A 20,246-nucleotide genomic window follows, 5' to 3' on the forward strand; every position below is an offset into this window, starting at 1 on the left:
TCCTACTACCATCAGATTATATTTCATCATGCTTACTTGTGTACATGCTCATCTAATTTCATGTTTTGAGTATTTTTAAGAGTTCCTTAGTTTTCTTTTGGGGGGGGGGAGGAGGAGAGGGTGAGACAATTGGTATTAAATTACTTGATCACAGTCTTAACAGCTGGGAAATATTAAGTATCTGAGCCCGGATTTGAACTTGGTTCTTCCTGACACCAGAGCTGGTTGCCCTATCTGCTGTATTAGCTAGCTGTCCTGAATTTTCCTTAGTATTCTTGAAGAGTAATAAATGATAAGCTCTTATTTATATAGTGTTTTAAGGTTTGAAAAGTGCTTTATTTGATTTTGGTTTGATAAAGTTTGCCAAGTGATTAATTTGATATTTCATTTGATTAATTTCTGGAGATTGGAGGGTTTAGAAACAGAATTACAAGGTACTGAAAAAAAATACTTTAGGAGATAAGATGGTGAGCTAGTGCAAAACAGGTTATATAGATCATTATAAAGCTGAAAAGGATGTCTGGTTAAAATGAAGTTTTTTTTTTTATTTTGAGTGATTTCATAGACTTGAGCATATTTGTACATAGCAGCATCAAAGGAACTGATATCATTTAAAAACAAATTTGCTGTTTTGACTTGTGTATTTCTGATCTTCATATAAAAATATGACATACCTAGGAAGGACTAGATTTGTGATTTCTTTCATATAGTTAACTCCCTATGAGGAAACTGCATGTGTCTAGCAGATGGACACTTTGTTGGCAATTTGTCCTTAGAGTTGCCTCAAGGATGGGGTAAGTCCAAGTCTCTTAACCAGGACAACCAAGCTCGTGTCCTTGGCTTCATCCCTTTAAGTCTGAAGCTCCTCCTTATTTGATCCACCCTTGTAGGAAATAATAAAACAACTTTTCATTTTAATCACCTTCAATAGAAAGACATCTTTTCATCATGGAAAGTATGATATGCAGAGTTTCAAGAATATTTGGATTTTAATGGGACCTCTCACAATTTTAGGGGGACAATGAGATTGCACAATGGATACAGTGCCCGGCATGGAGTCACAGCCTTTGTAAATTCAGACTTGGCCTTAAGTACTTATACCTATGTGACCCTAGACGAGTCACTTCACCCTGTTTGCCTCGGTTCCTCATCTGTAAAATGAACTGGAGAAGGAAATGGCACTCCAGTACAGTGTTTTTAACCCCTCCCCACAAAAGAAGGCCCAATCTGATCACCGTCAGACATGACTGAAATGAATGAACAACATCCAATAGTTTTTAGCCATGAGTTGTTTTATTAGAATTCTTGTGGTCCTTTCTACTTCTGAGGGTTCTTTTGTCTTTTGAATTCTTTCTTTTTATATTTTTCTATCCACTTTAGAAACAGTTTATATGTTACAGTTTATTAACACTCTGTCTGAAGAGGAAGGATATGAACAACCTCAACCTTAGGTCACATGAACCCTGGTTGAAGGAATTGGGGTTGCTCAATTTAAAGAAGAGATGTGAATTAGGAGAACACAATAGTATTTCAGAATTTGAAAATTTGTCATTTAGAAGCACTAGACTTCTGCTTGACTTTAAAGGATAGAAGTAGAGCAGTGGTTGAAAGTTACCTATTCTCTGTTAGTATTTTCCTTTCCCTAAGTGAATGTACTAGAACAGCAGGGTTTTAGAAGAGACTCAGGTCATATGTATAGTTCAGTCCACAGATCCTCCTGTAAGGGTAACTCCCTCTGTTTAGGAGTTGGATCTAAGTTTAAGAAAGATTGTCCTTATTTGTGCTTATACAACTTTGATTCTTACCTTCTACTTTGAGAGAAAAACAAGTAGAAAAAGTTTATTCTTTACTGATGTGACATCACAGGTAATTGAAAATTGCTATCATGTGCTTGTAGTAAACTCTCACTTTCACCCCACTTTCTCCCTTAATCTCCCTCCAGTTAAGGGGTCCTATCTCGATCTCATTGTGAACAACCCTCACCATCTTGGTTACTTTCTTCTAGATGTTGCGCAGAGTACCTTAAATTTTGATTTGGGAAGGACCTCCAAGTTTATCTGGTCAATCTTCCTTAGATTTAAATGACTTAGCCAAGAACACCCAGATACTAAAGAGCAGAGGAAGGATTTTAACCTATGTTAAATGCATCACTGATTCCACTATATCATACTGCTTTCCATGGTATTGGTAATTTTCATTGGTATTGTGTTTCAATGAGGGAAAGAGTACAGTGGGATTATTACATCTGGTTTCATGGACATGATGTTTATCCAAATTCAGCCTTTTATTTAATAGCAACCATTTGTTTTTTACATCACATTTATTGCTGGATATCAGTCTCCCTTATCAACCTCCCCCACAAGCTTTGTTATTGAGATAGATAGCAGCAGTTGAAACCAAGTAACAAACAGATCAGCAGGATTTAACAGTAAAAACAATGGTCCTCACCCAGTTCCCATCAGTATGGCAGTGAAGACAGAAAGGAACACAGTCCATCATTGAGCTAAATTTTTTTGCTGCCCTTTCACACTATTTACTCATAATGAGCTTTTACATTCGAATAAATATCCTGGATCTTTTTCAGATAAACTGCTGTTTAGTTAGGCTTCCCCCATTTTTACTTATTTCTGAGGTTGGATTTTTGAATCAGTTCTAATACTTTATAACTATTGAATTTCATCTTACTAGATGTATTCAAGAGTTCTAACTTGTTATGATCCTTCTGAATCTTCATTTTGTTGTCTAGCATGGCAGCTTTTCCTCCCAACTTTTGTCTAAATCTGTTTGATAAGCATACTATCTAAACTTGTTTCCAAATAATTGACAGAAACATATTAAGTATCAAAGAGCCAAATAATATCCTTCTAGGAGGATCCAACACCATTGATGATAATATTGGTATTGGCCTGACAACTAGTTCTGAGTAAATTTTTTTTGGGACTAACCTCTATCTAATTCCTTTCCCATCTTTTCTGTAGGAATAAGCAACTTGTTGAATGCTTTCCTAAAATCTAATTAAGCCACACTTAATGCATAGTCAGTTCTTTGTTTTAAATAGAATTCTATGGGCAGAGGGTGAAAGTTGATTTATTTATTTGGCTATTACCATGCTTTGAAAAACAAGTCATCAATAAAACTTTAAAAACAAATATAATGTAGGTAAACTTTTAACATTCCCATTAAAAAATAAAACGTGATTAATGTTTCAGTGCTAGTTCTTTATGAAGTAGCACTTTACTTCCACATATTCACAAATAAATGATCTCTTTAACTACATGGTTTAGAATTAAAATTGAGTTCATTTGCGTGTAATTTTATTGTTTAAATTTTTATAGTTTTAATTTATAATGAGGCACTGGGACTTAAAAAAGATCAATTTCTAGGATACATGGCCAGTTGTTGCTTTGTTTCTTTAAATCACTAAACTCAGTACTTTTTATAAAATGTACAAGTTTTTACATTAGTCTTCCTAGGGCATTTGCTAGTGCATTGCATATTTCTCTCATGTGCAGCTAATCTGACTTCCAAACATTATGCCTAACACTTCAAATAGTAATGCCACTACCAGGGTATCTGGTATTAGATCAGAATATCCGTGTGGTATATTTGAAGTATTCTGAGGGGATGGAAGATCAGGAGTATGGATGTCAAGAAGTGGGAGAGAGAAGTAAACTGTTACAGTGCCTTGGGAATAGGGAACTTTGTGTTTTACAGCAATAGCTTTAATTGATCCCAAAGTATCATTTTTTTTTTTTTTTTACTACAAACATCTGACTGAATCTCATGATGGATGAGGTCTTCATTAGCCTTTAGCTGTCCCAGAAGCATACTGAGTAGATATAGTCAAGAGAGGGTGAGCAGATGGCTCTCTGTTGTGATGTTAGCCTGAATTTTCTTAAATGAAAGACTAAACAGTTTCTCCATATTGTTTGCTTTGCCCTGCATTTGCTTCCTTTCCTATCTATGGCTAAGTCACACCAGTATAGTTCCTAACTGGGTTTTGTAATTATCAAATTGCTCAAAGTCAATGTTGCACAAAGCTGGATCAATATGCTTCCAAATCAGCTTGTTTCCCATTCTGATTATTTCCCAGTATATAAAAAATTTATACAATGAAGAGGTTGGATGAAGAGGTTGGATTAAAGGATCTAAATTCTATGATGATGAAATTATGTGTTATAGTGAGGCCTGATGGGCTGACATAATGGAAGCTATGACTGATTGCACTCAAGCTTTCCACTTCTTTTTTAAGCTCTGTTTTTCTCCTTTTCATGTCTCCCTCCCTTTGTGGAAAATAGAGCCAGAAATCTGGAAGTTTGTACTTTTCTAGGTCTCTAGGACCTCTTCTTTATCTGTCTTCTCCCCTTCCCCCCAAGTAATATTTCTATCTGCCAGGTGTTTCTCAGATATCATCTGAGCCAGGAAAATTAGACTTATTAAGGACAGGTAGGTATACTATCGCATTAACTCACCATTAGTGTGTGTGTGTGTGTGTGTATGTGTGTATATATGCTTTTATAAGCTTTTTATTTCCAAAACACATGCATAGATAGTTTTCAACATTCACTCTTGCAGAAATTTGTGTTCCAAATTTTTTTCTCCCTCCCTTCTCCCCCGTTCCCCAGATGGCAAGTAATCCAGTACTTGTTAAACACGTGCATAATTTCCACAATTATGTTCTCTCTCTGGATACAGGTAGCTCTCTCCATCTCAAGTCTATTGAAATTGGTCTGAATCATCTCATTGTTGAAAAGAGCCATGTCTATTAGAATTGATTATATAATCTTGTCGCCGTGTACAATGATCTCCTGGTTCTGCTCATTTCACTTCATATCGGTTCATGTAAGCCTCTTCAAGCCTCTCTAAAATCATCTTGCTGATCATTTCTATAGAACGATAATATTCCATAACATTCATATACCATAACTTATTTAGCCATTCCCCATCTTGATGGGCATCCATTCAGTTTCCAGTTTCTAGTCACTACAAAAAGAGTCGCTACAAACATTTTTGCCCATGTGGGTCTCTTTCCCTCCTTTAAGATCTCTTTGGGATACAAGTCCAGTAGGAACACTGCTTGATCAAAGGGTTTGATAGCCCTTTGAACATAGTTTCAAATTACTCTCCAGATTGGTTGGATCAATTCACAATTCCACCAACAATGTATTAGTGTTCCAGTTTTCCCACATCCCCTCCAACATTTGTCTAACTTTTCTTGTCATTTTAGCCAATCTGAAAGATGTGTAGTGGTACTTAAGAGTTGTCTTAATTTGCATTTCTCTGACCAATAGTGATTTAAAGCATTTTTTCATACAACTAGAAATGGTTTCAATTTCTTCATCTGAAAATTGTTCATATCCTTGGATCATTTATCAATTGGAGAATGGCTTGTATTCTTACAAATTTGAGTCAATTATCTATATTCCTTATATTTTTAACATTCTGTGGGGAAGAAAATTAATATCTTTTGATTTTATATTAGTTTCATTTTCAAATATGCTCTTCCCCATCTCATCCCTTTTAACAAAGAAAAGAGAAGGAAAAAACAGTTTGACAAAACTAAGTTACCTATTGAACTTCCCACAGCCTACAATATTCCAAAGCTTTAGTGCTCTGGGTAGTAGAAAGGTAGAGATTGGGAAAAAAGATTTACCAGTTGGAACAAACAGGAAGATGCTGTGACTTAAAAGAAGAGAGGGACTGAGGCAAAAGTGAGGATAAAGTATTTGTAGATCAGTGTAATGTCATGGTTGAAGAAGAGTAGGCCTGTTTAGCTGGATCATAGAGGAGAGAGGGAATGATGTCAAATGGGGAAAAAAAGAAAATAGTTTGGACTAGTTTGTGAAAGGCTAGCTTTAAAATAGAAACAGAAGAATTTATAAATTATTATAGAAACAGTAGGAAGACACTGGAGTTTATTAAGTGGGGGAGTCACATGGATAATGTAGGCTCAAGGAAAATTACTTGAACAGCCGAATGTATGATGGATAACCTTGGAGTGAGCTTGAATCAAGGAGTCCAGATGATCTTCTAACAACCTAGTGGGTGTTGCTCTAATCGTGAAGACACTGTGCAGTTCTGATGTTTTTGTCAGCAATGTTTAGAAGTCCTTTACTTTATGGTCCATTTGCACACATAACCTGCCTGGATTATACTCGATTTTCTTGAGTAAGTTATTCTTGTTTGTAAACCTTCTGAAATATCTTACTTCTTTGTCTTGTGGAATACTTAGTCTAAGCTGCTGGCTGTTGTGTTGTGATTCTGATTCTGACTTTGTAGTACTTGAGTGCCTTCTGACTGCTTGTAGTATATTTTTTTCTTTGACTTTGAAGCTTTAGATTTTACTGTTAATATTTCTTGGAGTTTTTCTTTAGAGATATTTTTGAGCACTCTTTATTTCCACTTTGCCTTATGGTTCTAAGATGTGCCCAATTTTCTTGAAATATATTGTATAGGCTTTTTTTTTTTTTTTTTTTGTTATTGGTTTTAGATAGTCCAGTTGACTACTGAAGTTTCTCTCCTGAATGTTTTCCAGGTCAGTTGCTTTTGTCTTATATCTTAGATTTTCTTCTTCTTCTTCTTCTTCTTCTTCTTCTTCTTCTTCTTCTTTTTTTTTTTTTTTTGCTCTTTTGAGAAAAAATATTCTGTTTAATTAATTATAATTTTAGAAATCGTTGTTTGAACAAGATTGTATACCTCTTGTGCCAACCTGCTAATCCTTTTCCAATTCTTTTCTTCCATAGCCCCTTTCTTTTCCAGTTTGTTCCCCCTCTGGTACTCTCATTTCATTATTTAAAATATTTTTAAAAACTTAACTGTTTTAAGAGATGTTTAAAGATGTTTAAAAAACATCTCTCTTAGGAATTCTATTTTAATTTGTCTTTAAGCTGTGTTTTTCTTTGAGGCTTTGTTTATAGATACTATGTGATTATTTTCTTCATCTGGTTTTGTGTTTTATCATCCCTACCCATCATTATAGCCTTTTTTAGTGGGATTCCTTTTTTTGTTTCCTCGTTCTTTCAGTCTACTTCCTGTATTAGCACTTTATGTTAGGGCCAGGCTTTGCACATTTTTGCATGACCAGGAGTTGGTCTTTGTGCTTCTTTCTTGAAGGTATTTTTTGAGTATTATTCTAGGGACCTAGGAGGAGGTCAGACTAGGGGCCTTCAAATTTTCAGTGCTCCTAAAGCAAACTGATCTGGGACAGTTTGATTATTGCTCCCGATCTGACCTCTGCGATTTCGTAACCTAAGCTTAGGTGTGAACATCCCATAATTAGGAGATATGATCATATTGTTGTTGTTGATTTTAAACATGGCATAGTTATATTCTATTCCATTCATGTACCACAACATGTTTATTCAATCACTGATTATGTTTGTAGGTCTTTGAGTAACAGTACTTTAAGAATTTTAGTGTTTATAGAGCTTTTTACAATAATAACCTCTTCAGCTTGCATTCCTAGGAATTAATAAATTAAAAGGGATATTTTGGTTTTTGCTTCATAGAGGCTCTCCCAAGAAACTGCTTAGTGCAGTTTCAGCTATTAAAATATTACTACTCATAATTGAAATTTCCTACTTTGTTTAATAATCATTTATAATTTTTTTTTTAAAAAGAATTGACCCTTAATGACAGTTTTAAAAGCTATCTCATTTTGTTTCTATATAATAGAGTTTTTGCGGCATATGGTCTAATACAGTGATTTATACTAAATTGCTTTTGGCATTTCTTGTCAGATAGGGAGTTCTTACCTACATAATTTGCTTTAGGTTTCATGAAACACTGGGTTCAATTATTTTTTATTCTTCCTAATCCTAATTTGTTAATCATTTCTGTTCTGACAACAGTATCAAATAGTTTTGATTACTTCTTTATAATTTATTATGAGGCCTGAAACTTCTGTTCTTCATTCCTGCCTTAAAATTTTTTTGATATATTGAATCATTTTTTCCCTCCAAATGAATATTACTTGGTTTTTCTAGCCCCTTTCTTCCTATTTCCTACCTTCCTTTCCCACTCCTGCCAAACACATATATACTGTCTGTCTCTTTTGCTTCTTCCTCCCCTTCTCTCCCTTTCCCTCTTCCTTTTCTTCTCTTTCTCCCTCCCCCTCCCACTCTTCCACTTCCTCTCCCTCTCCCCTCTTTCTCTCTCCCTCTCTCTTCTTGCCTCCCTCACTCCCCCCTCCCCCTTCTTTTGACACTGCATAAATGCTGGTGATTTTGTATAATATTACATCTCAAACTGAATTGTGTTAGTTACATAATTTTTATTATATTGTTTTCTTAGAGTAAGTACCAAAAATCCCTCCAATTATTTGCATTTTTTATTTTTGCAAATAAAAATAAATATCATGTGCTGTTGTAGAATGTAGAACCCACATGTTTTGTACAATTTAAAAGTTAGTGGGGCTTCTATTTCTATTAATCCCTACTTGGCTGTTGGTGATATAATGAAACACTGTTTTGTGCAGGTTTAAGTGAGCTTATTTTGTAATGCTCTGTTTTGCTGAAACTTAATTGTCACAATTAAGTGAAAGGTTGGAGGGGTTTTGGGTGTATTTTTGGTTTTCTTTTTGATTGTTTTTTTTTGTAATGCCTTGAAAATTTTCTAAGTAATACCAGCATTTAGTAATTAGGGTCATTATATCTGCCTCTTGCCTATTTAATTTTTTTCTTATCTCATTGCTTGTCTCATAATATCCCTCAAATATTTTGTCTTCATTGAGAAACATTTGGATATCATTTGTCTACTTTGTTGATAACTTACTTGATGTAAAGATGGTGATGACCTCAATCATATAGCTTTAATAATTTCAGAGAAGCTTGAATTAGAAATGTTTGTTATAGAGTTGGAGGAAATATTGTCTTATTTTGTACGAAGAGTACATCACCAATATCCACTCTGTATGACAGGACTTTGGTTGTTCAGCAGTAGTGATACATTTAAATTGAAGTGAATATACTTGCTTTGTTTTTCATGGGGACAGAGAAATTTTCAAGTGTCTATCTTGGGTAAGAAGTTCATTCAGTGGCCATTGAATTTAAATGAACTATTTTGGTTTTATAGCTGAGATGAAATTAAATCAAGAAAAAAAAATTGAAGTAAGAATTTTTGCCTTGTAAGGTGAGGTGATCAATTTGTCATTTGCTGCTTTTCTTACTTTTGTGAAGGAATATGGTAGAAAGTTTTAAAAACAAAGCCACCGTTGCAGAACAGGTGTATATCAAAACAGGTATATCTAATAATTTCTTTTTTTTAGTGGGGTTGAGAAATGAGTAAAGGTGAGCCAGAAAAGAAGGGAAAAAAAAATAAACAACTAAAATCTGTAGAGCTTGTTAACTTAATTTTAATTTTGTTAAGATATTGAAAAATGTCATTCAGTTTTGAACCAGAATGAAGATTTTGAAGATTATAAAGTACTTTAGACCTTTATCACAAGATAGCTTTTGATTTAATTTGTTAAATAGTGATAGAAGAGAAAACAGGATTCTCATTAACAAGCTGAAATAATGCTGGTAGTTCTCAAGTTCATTTCTGTTTTCCTTGGGATTCTTTGTTTAGAAAAATACTATTATTAAATATTTGCATCATACTAAATATATTTGCAGCAAGACCATACTCAAGTGGTTTTCATTTACTTAGTTTTAATATGCAGGAAAATATCGAATCATGAGATGGCATAAAAAATTAGATAACTAGAGGGAAGATGAACACTGGATTAACCTGCTTTGGTAGAGTTTGAAATTCTGTATATTTAATTTTTGTGAATACTTTAAGAATTTACTTTTAGTAAAGTAGGAGAGAACAAATCTTAATGACCTTAAGTTTTCAATTATGAGGTTCTTTGGTTTCTAATCTGTTCCTTTTTTTCCCCCTCCATCACACAATCACCCTTCAAAGATATTTTCAGAATAACATCCTTCCTCTTGATGTACTCATCTCCCTCCCCACCATGGTAGGGAGATGGGCAGGGAAAAAACCTCTGTGTAAGCAATTTATTAAACAAGGCAGAAGTTCATATAACATGGTTCTGATAGAGAACCAATAATTTCAGACATGGCCTAAACATCATTAGTTTTTACCATATGTTGTTGAACTTCTCTTTTATATCATCAAATATAAATGCCTGTTATATGTTAATCAGATTTATTTTTATCTTTTAAAATATATTTGTAGAGTGCTTTCTAGATTGCAAGATAACAATCTTTTTCTGCATATGAAGAAAATATCTCCCTGCTAGGTTAAAATAATTTGCCCAGTATCACTGAGCTAGTAAAAATAGCAACAGATCTTGAGCTTGAAACTTGAGCTTCTTGACTTAACTATTGTTTTTATTTCATCATGTGAGATGTTGGGAGGCAGTTTTTATGCTTTGTAGCCTTTTCTGAAAGTTTAGGAGATCTATCATTTTTATAGACTTTACACATACATACATAAATATCTTTGTCATATACATAATACTATAAATGCTTACGATTTGGGAGGAACCTTAGAGTTATTTAGTTCATCATGCCCCTGTACAGACCATGAAATCCTCCTACAGCATTGTCTCTGCTTGAAGTGCAGAGAGCTCTTTAAATTATGAAGCATTCTGTTTTGCATTAAGAAGATGTTCTTAAATGGAACCCAAATTTGCTCTTTTGTGCCTTGTACTCACTTTTTTCTTTCTTTTTTGGTCTGAAACAAGGTTAAAAAAGAGTCCATTTCCTTGATGTGATTGTTCTTTAATTGATTGAAGTCTGCTGTCATTACTTCCATTCTAATATTTTTCTCTAAACCAAATTTACTCATGCTTTTTCAAACCTTTTTTTGGTCACCTTTCTCAGCTGGTTTTTATTTTGTGTCCCTGTTAAAACATGGAACTCACATGTTCTTAAACCTGCATTAAGTTTGAGGGTCCATTGGGCTAGAAAAGATGAGGATGCAAAGACAAACATTTTAAGCTTCTATGTTTTTTTGCATGTAAATATACATTCTATGTGCACACAAACGTCTATATATGATATATCTTTAGTTATATCTATTTGTATGGTATTTGTAAGTTTTCATACCTCCATAATCAAAATACAGTATTCCAGCCAATTAAAATTTGTTTTGTTGTATGTAGATTGACAACTGTTAATGGTTTTCTCCTCTTGCCTTAATCTCACGTATTGCTAATTTATAAACTCATATGTACTCTTATGTGTCTTTTAAAGGAAAAAAAAAGAGCTGTAATAGAACCTGATAGATATTAACTGTCTAGTGGGCAACCCTATATTTAGTTGTGCAATGTAATTTTTAATGAACTAGTACTGATTGAGGGCAATATTATAATTTTTTTGTGAAATTGTATTATATGACAAGGTTGGCATTATGCAATAAGTACTCAAGAAATGTTAACCTGCTTGTAATAAATACAATTAATAATGTACATAAAAGAATGAAATTAAAGCTAATTTTCTATCAAAAAGATTTATTAATGAACAGCAAGTGGACAGCATAGATTTGATGACAGGAAGGTTGTATCCAATCTGAATTACTGAGTGACCTAGGAAGCTTGCTCAGAGGGATTACAGAATAATTATGTTAATATGCAATTATCACCTCATTTCTTCTGTAGTAACCTCAAGATGTAGTGTAGTAAGGGTGTTATAGCAAGTGCTGATAGTTTGCAAAAATACTGATGTTTGAGATTTCTGAGACAATAAGTCTAGCTTGAGGCATATAAGTGATGATCTGTCATCTTGAAGACAGATCTGACCTTTGTACTTCTCTTTTAATGCTTACAGTGTATGACTACAGGCAGTTATAGCTGCAGAACTCATTATGATTTCCTAGAACCTAAAATATGTTTTTATATGTATATTAAAAATCTTATTTGCAACTTTTTATCCACTGTGAATTTAAAAAATAAAAAACTTTTAATCAAATGACTCCTTAAGGAAGATACTTAATTGGTAATGTATAAATATAGTTTGATAATCGACATCCTTATTTATCGCAATTCAATTGATAACGTTAATTGAACTTTGATGTACCATATTTAAACTAATTGTATATTTGTAATACAGATATTTTAATTTAAATTAGTTGGATGTTGATTCAGCCTTTTAAATCAAATAAGAATTGATTCAAATATTCTTTGTTTTGTTGCTTGCAGCACAGAAAACTACAAATGTTGATGAAATTATACTTTACCTGCTTATTGTACAGTAGTAGACAATGTATTAGATGTTGTTGTTTTTTTAATTCTCACTATTAGAATAATTAGCTTTCAAAGTAAATGATTTCATGGGCATTATATACTGTGTAAGCATTTTTAATAGACATGTAGGAGTAATTACAAATGATTAACATTTGTTCATTGCATCAGATTTTGAAGATGCTGAGGTCATCATACATATTTTTAGTGGGATCACTTACTCTAACATAAACATACCAGTTCTAAAAAAGTACTGTTAAAATTCATGTTTTTATATATATATATATATATATATATATATATGTATATATATACACACACACACATATATATATATAAACATGAATTTTAAACTATATGTATATATATATGTGTGTGTATATATATAGTTGTTACTAAAATTTTTTAAAGGACTGAATCAATTTAATATTGTTATGTTTTCCTTCTATTTGTGGGGAAATTATTATTTTGTAGTGAATTAGCCATCTTTGCTTATCCACGATAATTTCCTAACAGGTGAAAGAACAAACTCTTGAGCTATGTCATGTTACATATAGTTCAGCAGATATTCTAACTAGCAATGGGTGTTATAAACCTCAACTTGTAGAGGAAGAATTCTGCATGTATTCTACTGATTGAAGGATGGATTATGTCCATTTATTTTAATATATATTTGAACAAAACAGTTCTCTCTTTTGAACATAAACTTGTGGAAGGCTTTTATGAAACCATTCTGATAATGAGGACGGCAGTCTCCAAGTCGACATGATATTTTCATGGTTTGCCACCCTGCTGTTCAGGGGGTATCACTGAAGTTGCTTTAAATGGGAAGCGTCTGTTCCTTCTCTGAACTCCTAACACCAGAACAGATGGGTAGAACATGGAACATGGAAGGTTTTACCTCAGAGGTGGTAACAGTGAAGCCACTCATTAACACTGAATTTACCACTTCGTTAGCAACGTTGCTTCCTGTTGAGAAAAGCTAATATAGGCTCTCAAATTGACTGAGCATATATTTGTCTACCTTCATTATTAGTAATAAACTAGAACAGATAGTATAAATCTTCTATACTCAAACATGTATGGGGGTATACACACATAAACGCGCACATACATATTTACTTAAACAAAATATCCTTAATGCCACCTCTTAAAGACTTAGGATATTATTGCCCTTGTGAATGATGTTTAACTTTGTGTTGGGAGCAGTCACTGAATGGTAATAGTAATACAGCTATTGAATTTAGTTTTTGTTTTACTGACATTTGCAATACTCCTTCATAACACATGTTTGTGCTGCCCATTTTTACCTTTGGTGTAAGTGATGTAGAAACTCCTGCTGGGTGCTGCATTAGCACCATTTTGGAGTGATAGCATTGAATATGATCTTATTGAAAATCTATTTTTATTTTTATGGAAATTTGCCAATTTTATAATAGAAGAGAACTTTAGGAGTTAGATGGGTGTGCTCATGAAATAACTGGTCTAACATGTTGAATTTAAAGAAATAAATTTCTTGTTAATGTCTTACATTATCCATCTCTTTTTTTTTTTTTTTTTAAACATAAAGGCACATTTATTGTAGGTAATTGGAAGTAATGGAACCACTAAGCATTTATACTACTTAATTGTAAACTTTACCACCTCCCCCCCCCCCCCAATCAAACAACTCTTAAAGATTTCCCTTTTATTTTCCCAGTTTTGTTTGGATTCATTATAAAATTGTTATTTCAATTGTTTTGCTTTCATGTACAAACTAGGTTTGTAGTCTGAGGTCTCTGCTATTTTTACATGGAAATATATAATTTTATTTGCATAAGTTAGTTATGTTAGAAAGCTTAGAGGTTAATCTTTGTCAGGTTGATGTATTTTCATACTGTGTAGCTCTAAAAACTCACTATTTATGCAACAGATTAATTTTTAATTAGAAATTTATTTTTGCAGTAGAGAGCTGGATTTTGAACTAGTAGACATGTATTCAAATCCCAGCTCTGTCCCTGGGACCTTGGGCAGTTTCCTTATCTGTAAATTGATGGCTTGTATCTAGATAAGCAGTTCTTCATCTGGGGTTCACACACATCAAGTATGTGGTAGATTTCAAGGGATTTGTGGACTTGGATAGGGGAAAATGTTTTGTATTTTAATTTTCACTAATCTTGAGCTGGAATTTAGCATTTTCTCCAGTTCTGAACATAAAGCAATAAATGATTTCATCAGATTACCATAAGGATGCAAGGCAAAATAGCAGTTTTTAAGAACCTCTGCTTTAGATAACCTATTTAAGGTGGCTTTCAGTTCTAAATCTATGATCTAATGTTAGATTAGGTCAGATCTTAATTTTACAAGTATAACTAGTCATATTTTGTTTTTATCTTCTGTAGTGACAGTTCTGTGAATGCATGTTAGTATGTTTTTCACTTAAAGACAAACACAGTATTTTTATACTGTTTATATTATTAGATTCATGCCTGTATACAAATAAATGCACTTAACTTATAACTCATAAGTTATTACTCTTTTATAGCAGTACAAAAATATTTTATATCAGATACTATCAAATAATGACTGATTTATATATGGTTCATTTGTGTTTGTAGATGTTTGTTGTCAAATCAACAAGAATTCATTGTAAAAAAAAATAGGGCTTCGGTCACTTGAAGGGAATATTTTAATCAGTGTAGAGGAAGTATTGTCATTAAGGTGTCTTGAGTATCTGTTTTCTGCATTTAATTTATTTGTTTATATGTTTTTGGCACTGCAGCTCCACTGATAAAATACAACACATGTCCTAAAAAATGAATTACTAAATTTGTTATTAAAAAGCCAATATTCATTAAAGCTAATCCACCATCAATATTTTATAGTTTTTTAGGATAGTTTCCTAAATTGAAAGAGTACACAGTAATTTTAGGGCCAAGGTATAGAAGTATATAAAATCCCATTAATTTGAACTTGACTAATTTTGAATTTGTGATAATTTTAATGTAAGTTGATTTGAAATTTAAAACAGACAAATTCATGAGGAGAAAAAATTGCAGTTGATTCTTAATAAGGTACATTAAAAAATACCATTTACATCTAAACAATTGACATGTCTAGAAAAAACATTTCTTGTATAATCATTAAAGTAAGAATCCCTATTGTATCCCAAATAGTCTTATTCAAGTATGTCCTTGCTAGAATTAGAACTCTAGTTTGCTTCAGATACTCATTTTAATTGACCATCTTAAGCATATCTAAATAAGGGGAAGAGGGGATTTTTTTATTCTTTATGGCACTTGCATTTTCTCTCTGCCCTTTTATTTTCTCCCAAGTGTTATATTAATTTAGGAGTTTTCTTAGTCATATGTATGTTAAATACTTAGGCCATCCTGCATAACAAAAATTTAATCTTTTGTATTTTACTGTTGTAAAATTGAACATCTTTAAAACAACAAGTAAAATATTTGAGAAAGCTAAAGATTTTGACGTAAAACTTTTTTCCTGTTCACTTAAAATCCAATGTAGTGCATTTTAAAGATGTTATTTTTTGCATACATATCTAACAGATTCCTTTCTTTTCTTTTTCTAGAGTAAATATGTTTAATGGACTTGCCAACAATAATATGGATGAATCGAAGATGAATACCGAGATTACTGGTGCTAAAGAAGAACTTCTAAATGATACCAATTTCATCTCTGAGAAGAGTGGTGTTCGTAAACCACAAGAGTGTCAAATGTCATTTCAGAAAAACAATTCATTGACTCTATCTGAAGAGCTATCCAGGGACAGATCTGAAAAAGCCTTAAGGGGAGGCCAGTCTACCCTATTTATCCATGCTGGTGCTCCTACTGTTTCTAGTGAAAAGTTTATCTTGCCTAAAGGAACTGCTGTTAATGGACCAGTTTCACACTCCTTAACTAAGACTTCCATCATGAGTAAAGGCAGCCTTTCATTAACCACTGGACAGCCCATAAGTCAGCAAACAACAGATTCCTGTTCTTTGAAAGTGTCACATGATCCCCAGCTATCCACAAAAGCTACACCACAAAATTCAAGTCAACACCAAGTTTTATTTTTGTTACCTGATGCAGCACAGACTAAAAATCCCACCCATTCCATTAAGAAACCTACCTCTGCTTCACTTGGTTGTGATAAACAAAAATCAGTAGGGAGTGGTGTGAAGTCAGATAGCACTTTAATAAATCAAGTAGAGGGGTGTGAGGAGAGTGAGAGTTTATTAGCAAAGGACGATTGTGTCAAAACATTAACAGGTATTTCCTCAGGTACAGATGATTTCAGATCCGGAAATGATGCAAACTGGGATCCACAGAAAGAATTTATCCAGTTTCTTATGACAAATGAAGAAACAATTGAAAAGTCTCCAGTGCATTGTAAAGTAGGGCTAGAGAAAAAGAGAAAAAGAAAAATGGATGTAAGCAAGATAACTCGCTATACTGAGGACTGTTTTAGTGAATCAAATTATATGACCACTAAATCAGAACTCGTAAATGTAGAATTTCTAGAGCAAAATGAAGAATTGCAAAGTAGAGAACCCCTTTCAAAAGTGAAGCCTGAGTCAATAGATGAAGACTTAGATGATGTGGATGCTATTCAACAGCTGATTTACAGCCCAGATAAATGTGGAGGAGGGAGTTCCCCTGTTCATACAAGCACTTTTCTTTCAAGTACTTTAAAAAAGAAATGTGAAGAAAGTGACTCAGAGTCACCTGCTACTTTCAGCCCCGAAGAGCCATCCTTTTACCCCTGTACAAAGTGCAATGTGAATTTTAGGGAGAAGAAGCACCTCCACAGGCATATGATGTATCATTTAGATGGGAACAGTCACTTCCGTCACCTCAATGTTCCACGGCCATATGCTTGTAGAGAATGTGGACGAACATTTCGTGATCGAAATTCACTCCTTAAGCATATGATTATTCACCAAGAAAGAAGGCAGAAATTGATGGAGGAAATACGTGAGTTAAAAGAACTTCAAGATGAAGGGAGGAATGCACGGTTACAGTGCCCACAGTGTGTGTTTGGCACTAATTGTCCCAAAACTTTTGTGCAGCATGCTAAAACCCATGAAAAAGATAAAAGGTACTACTGTTGTGAGGAGTGTAACTTTATGGCAGTGACTGAAAATGAATTGGAGTGCCACCGAGGGATTGCTCATGGAGCAGTAGTGAAATGTTCAGTTATAAATTCTGATCTAACTCAGAGAAAAACACAAAAAAAGACTTCTTTGAAAGACCCTTTGACAGATTCATCCAAAAAACCAGCCACGTACATGTGTAAGTTGTGTGCTTTTACTACATCTGCTAGAAATATTTTAAAAAAGCATATGGAATATTTGCATCCATCATCATGCATTGATCCATTTGGGAGGCCAATACGATTGGAAAAAAAGGGGGACATTCTTGAAGAACCTTTAGATTTTGTTAGAACTAAGTCATTAGTTAAGGAACAGACATCCACATTTCCAAAGAACTCTGTTTTAAAACAAGATGTAAAACGAACATTTGCATCAGCATCTCAGTCGAGTAGTTTTTCAAAACTCCATAAGAGGACACATAGAATACAAAAAGCTCGGAAAAGTGTCTCCCAGGCAGGTGTAAATGTGTGCAATCAAAATAATTCTCCTCATAAGACTGTTATGACTAAAAACAGCATTGACCAAAAACCTAAATATTTCCACCAGACAGGGAAACAAAAATCTAGTGTCAAAACAAATAGTAGCTATTTATATAGACACAAATATGAAAATTATAGAATGATTAAAAAGGCAAGTGATCCATATCCTTTGCATTTAAAAAAGGAAGAGGCCAGTTCTCTGCATGTGTTTTCATCATCAGATAGTTCCCCCAACAATTGTTTTATTATGGATTCTCATAATCTTGATCCAAAAAGTCCCGAAGATTTCAAAGACTATAGGCGTGTAGCTGTAAAAAGAGTAGTAAATGAATCTAAGATGGACAGTTCTGTTGCAGGAGAGGATCTAGACTGCTATCCAGATTTTTTGCATAAAATGACTGTTGTTGTTTTGCAAAAATTAAATTCTGCTGAAAAAAAAGATAGCTACGAAACAGAAGATGACAGTTCATGGGATAATGTTGAACTGTGTGACTACACTACACAATCTATGGAAGATGAATCTTACAATGATGTTAATAGGGAAAATGTAAGCTTGTTCCCACTCTTTAAAAATAAAGTAGAGGGTCAAGAAGCTGGAGAAAATCTTAGTTTTGACCAAAATGATGGCTTTTATTTTGAATATTATGAAGATGCTGAAACTAGCAACTACTTACATGAGATACATGATCCTCAACATTTAGAAAATGCAGAAACATCGTTGCCAAAGCATAACTCCCTTTTCCATTGGACTGATTTGTCTCTAGAGAAAAAAACTTGTCCGTACTGTCCAGCAACATTTGAAACGGGTGTTGGGTTGTCCAATCATGTCCGTGGACATCTCCATAGAGCAGGGTTAAGCTATGAAGCCAGACATGTTGTTTCTCCAGAGCAAATAGCCACAAGTGATAAAATGCAACACTTCAAAAGGACGGGCACAGGAACACCTGTGAAACGAGTTAGAAAAGGTGAGCGTTGGTGTGGGTGGGCAGAAAGTGCTGGTGTGTGGAGTACGTGGTCACATTTAATGAATAGGAAAAGATTTTCCTTTGCTTTTGTTTCTGTTTCTGTTTATGGGAGCATGCATATCCTGTTTCCAGCGTAATTGATTTTAGGGTAAATAGACTAGCAATCTAAAGTCTTTGACACATTACATTTTTTTCCCCTCTAGCTATAGAGAAGTCTGAATCTGCTTCTGAGCACACTTGTCAGCTCTGTGGTGGTTGGTTTGATACTAAAATTGGGTTATCAAATCATGTGAGAGGACACCTGAAAAGACTTGGAAAAACTAAATGGGATGCTCATAAATCTCCAATCTGTGTTCTTAATGAGATGATGCAAAATGAAGAAAAATATGCAAAAATTTTAAAGGCGTTGAACAGTCGCCGTATTATTCCCAGACCATTTGTAGCTCAGAAACTTGCATCAAGTGATGACTTTTTATCTGAAAATGTTATACCTCTTGAAGCATACCGTAATGGCCTAAAGACTGAAGCTGTATCAGTGTCAACATCAGGGGAAGAAGGGCTCAGTTTCCTAAGTGAATCTGATGAAACAAAAGTAGAACTGCCCAGTGGGAAAAAAAGTCAGTCTCTTACATTGATAGAACTTCTGAAAAATAAAAGGTTGGGAGAAGAAAGGAATCCTGATATTTCTCCTCAAAAGACCCATAATCAAACTGCAAGAAAAAGATTTGTTCAAAAATGTGTTCTTCCATTAGATGATGATGGTCCATTGATGTATCAACCACAAAAAATGGATTTGACTGTGCAGACAGGTAAGAGGAAGCTTATAATTAAATATATATTTTTAAAAAATTTATAAATGTTTGCTAGAATATGTAGAATAAAAAGGACCCCCATTTCTATAAAAATCTGTCTTTTTTGAAAAGCACTACTGAGCGAATAATTATGAAGCATAATTATCTGCTGTGATATTTGAAACAAATTAGTGCCCATCAGCATTGAATTCTGTTTGTGGGCCTAATCTTTTTGAGAACATTTGTCTTGCATTAAAATACTTTGAACAGTTGAAGGAATGGTATTAAGGATGAAAAGGTAGGGGAATGGTACAAAACCAATATTTTGCCCAAAAGACATTTGTGTGACATTATTATTGCTCATATTATCAAGATTATATTATTCAGGTCATCATTGATCCCCTTTTGTTCCCATTATGCAAAGGAAAAACCCCATAAACCTTTTAAAAATTGAATGAGTTAATGTCTAAGGTATGCTTTGCTATTTCAAAATCAAAATCTGTTTCATTAATTTTTGGTTCTAGATCTTACATTAGTGTTGTAATATAGAACAGATGGCCTTGCTTAGTATGTGCACTAGTTGTTTCTTCCTTCCCTCAGATTATTTTGTATATTTTGGCAAATGGCAACTGAAGATAAATCAGCCTTATTTTTGGGGAGAATTTATTTTCAATATTTTGTAT

At 33.6% G+C, this 20,246-nt stretch overlaps 1 protein-coding gene across 5 annotated transcripts in view; it reads left to right on the forward strand.

Moving 5' to 3' along the window:
• The window catches only part of ZNF644 (zinc finger protein 644), a 110,239-nt gene that overhangs the window by 56,040 nt on the left and 33,953 nt on the right, over positions 1-20,246 (forward strand). For all 5 annotated transcript variants that reach the window (XR_004234301.1, XR_004234302.1, XM_031969339.1 and 2 more), the window contains exons 2-3: positions 15,762-18,772; positions 18,976-19,581. Coding sequence is in view for 3 of the 5 variants with exons in the window: in XM_031969339.1 (XP_031825199.1) it covers positions 15,769-18,772; positions 18,976-19,581 (3,610 nt within the window). In the remaining 2 variants the exon portion in view is untranslated. The remainder of the gene's footprint in view (positions 1-15,761; positions 18,773-18,975; positions 19,582-20,246) is intronic.

The sequence above is a fragment of the Sarcophilus harrisii genome, chromosome 4 (genome assembly GCF_902635505.1).
Source record: "Sarcophilus harrisii chromosome 4, mSarHar1.11, whole genome shotgun sequence".
NCBI lineage: Eukaryota > Metazoa > Chordata > Mammalia > Dasyuromorphia > Dasyuridae > Sarcophilus > Sarcophilus harrisii.